The 1,776-nt window shown below is 42.2% G+C and overlaps 1 protein-coding gene across 1 annotated transcript in view; it reads left to right on the top strand.

Annotated features, from left to right (window-relative positions):
* The window catches only part of LOC108624109 (SH2 domain-containing protein 3C), a 13,056-nt gene continuing 11,280 nt past the window's right edge, over positions 1-1,776 (top strand). The window contains exon 1 of the mRNA XM_018023181.2: positions 1-360. Coding sequence (XP_017878670.1) covers positions 318-360 — 43 coding nt within the window. The 5' untranslated portion in view covers positions 1-317. The remainder of the gene's footprint in view (positions 361-1,776) is intronic.

Below are 1,776 nucleotides of genomic sequence, written 5' to 3' on the forward strand. Positions count from 1 at the left end.
TTTTTACTCGCTGAAACGAGGAGGAAAACTCCGCAGGCAAGCGTTCCCTCTCTCCGTTTCGAGACTAGCAGCCGATCGTCTGACTGTCTGACATTCTCCTGGCGGCGTTCGTAGGCTGTGCCAACTCGTCTTGCTACTGTGTTCATCGAGGTCTCTTCGTCCCTTCGGATTCGGAGTCAGTCAGTCAGTCAGTTGCCCCGCATATCGCATTATGCCACGGTCGCAACGTGTTCGAACGCCCGTCGCCGCTGTGACGCTACCTGGGATCGGTGCGACGTGAGTTCCCATTCTTGCTGCTGGCATGCACGACCAGGAAAATGGGAAAAACCGCCAGCAAACTCAAGTCCCGCAGGAGCCAGAGTTAGTGAGAAATACGATTCTCATTTTTCTTTTACTCAGTTATCATTCATATTGTGTGCGTTTCAATTTGAAGTAATTTATCTTGCGTTATGCGTCCAGGTTTAAAGAATACAAATTATGTCAATTTTGTGGTAGAATCACACAATAATTTATAGAAAACTTACAAATCTCCTTAATTAATTTTATCCTTATACCTCCATGATTTATTTATTTCTAATAATAGTAATAGATTTTAGATTCTTTGGAGTCACATGGTATTAATTAGTGCGTTTCAGTGTTTTTTTATAAAAGTTTAGTAAATATCTCCTGCTAATGGTGTTCAGTTGCTTTATGTGGGAGTGTTCAGGTGTCATGTTCGGGAGTGGTTCGTTCGATCGGTGAAAGGATAGTGATGAATCGCCGTAATTCAGGTAGCACGTGCTCGATGATGGATTGATATTGGTAAGAGACTTCGCGATCAAGTGGCCACGTGAAGTCGTCTGTACTCTGAACAATTTCCTCAACCCTTTCTCTAAACTACATTTTTCTGAAGTCTGATTATGAGATTCAATAAGACTCTAATCAAAAATTCCTTATCACGCAACGATTAAAAAACTTTGTACAAATATATTGTAGAATAATAATTAATCCTTGTTGATTATTATAAAAAGACTTGACTAAATTTCAGACCATGTGTTCACTTCTTTTGTGATGAGACAAAAAATTATACTGACCTTAATTTCGATTGAAAAGAAACGAGTTCACTGAACAATTATGCAACAGCTGAGAATTTGAAAAATCATCGAAACAGGGCGCGACGACATGTCACCTGGCGTTTGTCGCGGTACGGGCGTCCACGGTACGCGTGGCCAGTACACGTGTCCAAGGTTTATTTCAAAATCGTAACTGGTACGAAGTATGCTAAACGTGGGATGTAGGTCGCATGGTAGTGCGTATGTAATAAGTACTTGCGTACAGTTCCTTCTTGCTCGACTCGCGGCTGATAAACGCTTGCTCCGGATAAAACCGTTTGTCTCTGAGAAGTAATGAAAGGAATTTCTATTTAAGTCACATTTTTTTAAAGTTTTATTTTGCATGAAACAAGTATTGTAACTAAAATTTTAAATTATGCGCGGATATTCCTGTGTAGCTAGCGAAATTCTCGAGCAATTCGTACGTACTCCGTCAACTGCGTACGATTGAAATTCCCGTCGCGAGGTAAACGCGCATACGATTAAGGGGCCACGAAGGAAACGGGGGGACCTCGGCGCACGTTTCACGCACGTGAATAAGAAGTAGTTTTTCTTTTTTCTACGATACGCGCAAAGAATTGACCGCGTCGGGTCATCTTCGGTCCCAACGACAAAGGATGTTCATCATTCTTCCGACCCATCTCGCTGCGAGTCGCCTTTCAACGCCTAACGAAGTTGCAGCAGT

Source organism: Ceratina calcarata, unplaced genomic scaffold, assembly GCF_001652005.2.
Source record: "Ceratina calcarata isolate Rehan_Ccalc_2016 unplaced genomic scaffold, ASM165200v1 scaffold297.2, whole genome shotgun sequence".
Taxonomy (NCBI): domain Eukaryota; kingdom Metazoa; phylum Arthropoda; class Insecta; order Hymenoptera; family Apidae; genus Ceratina; species Ceratina calcarata.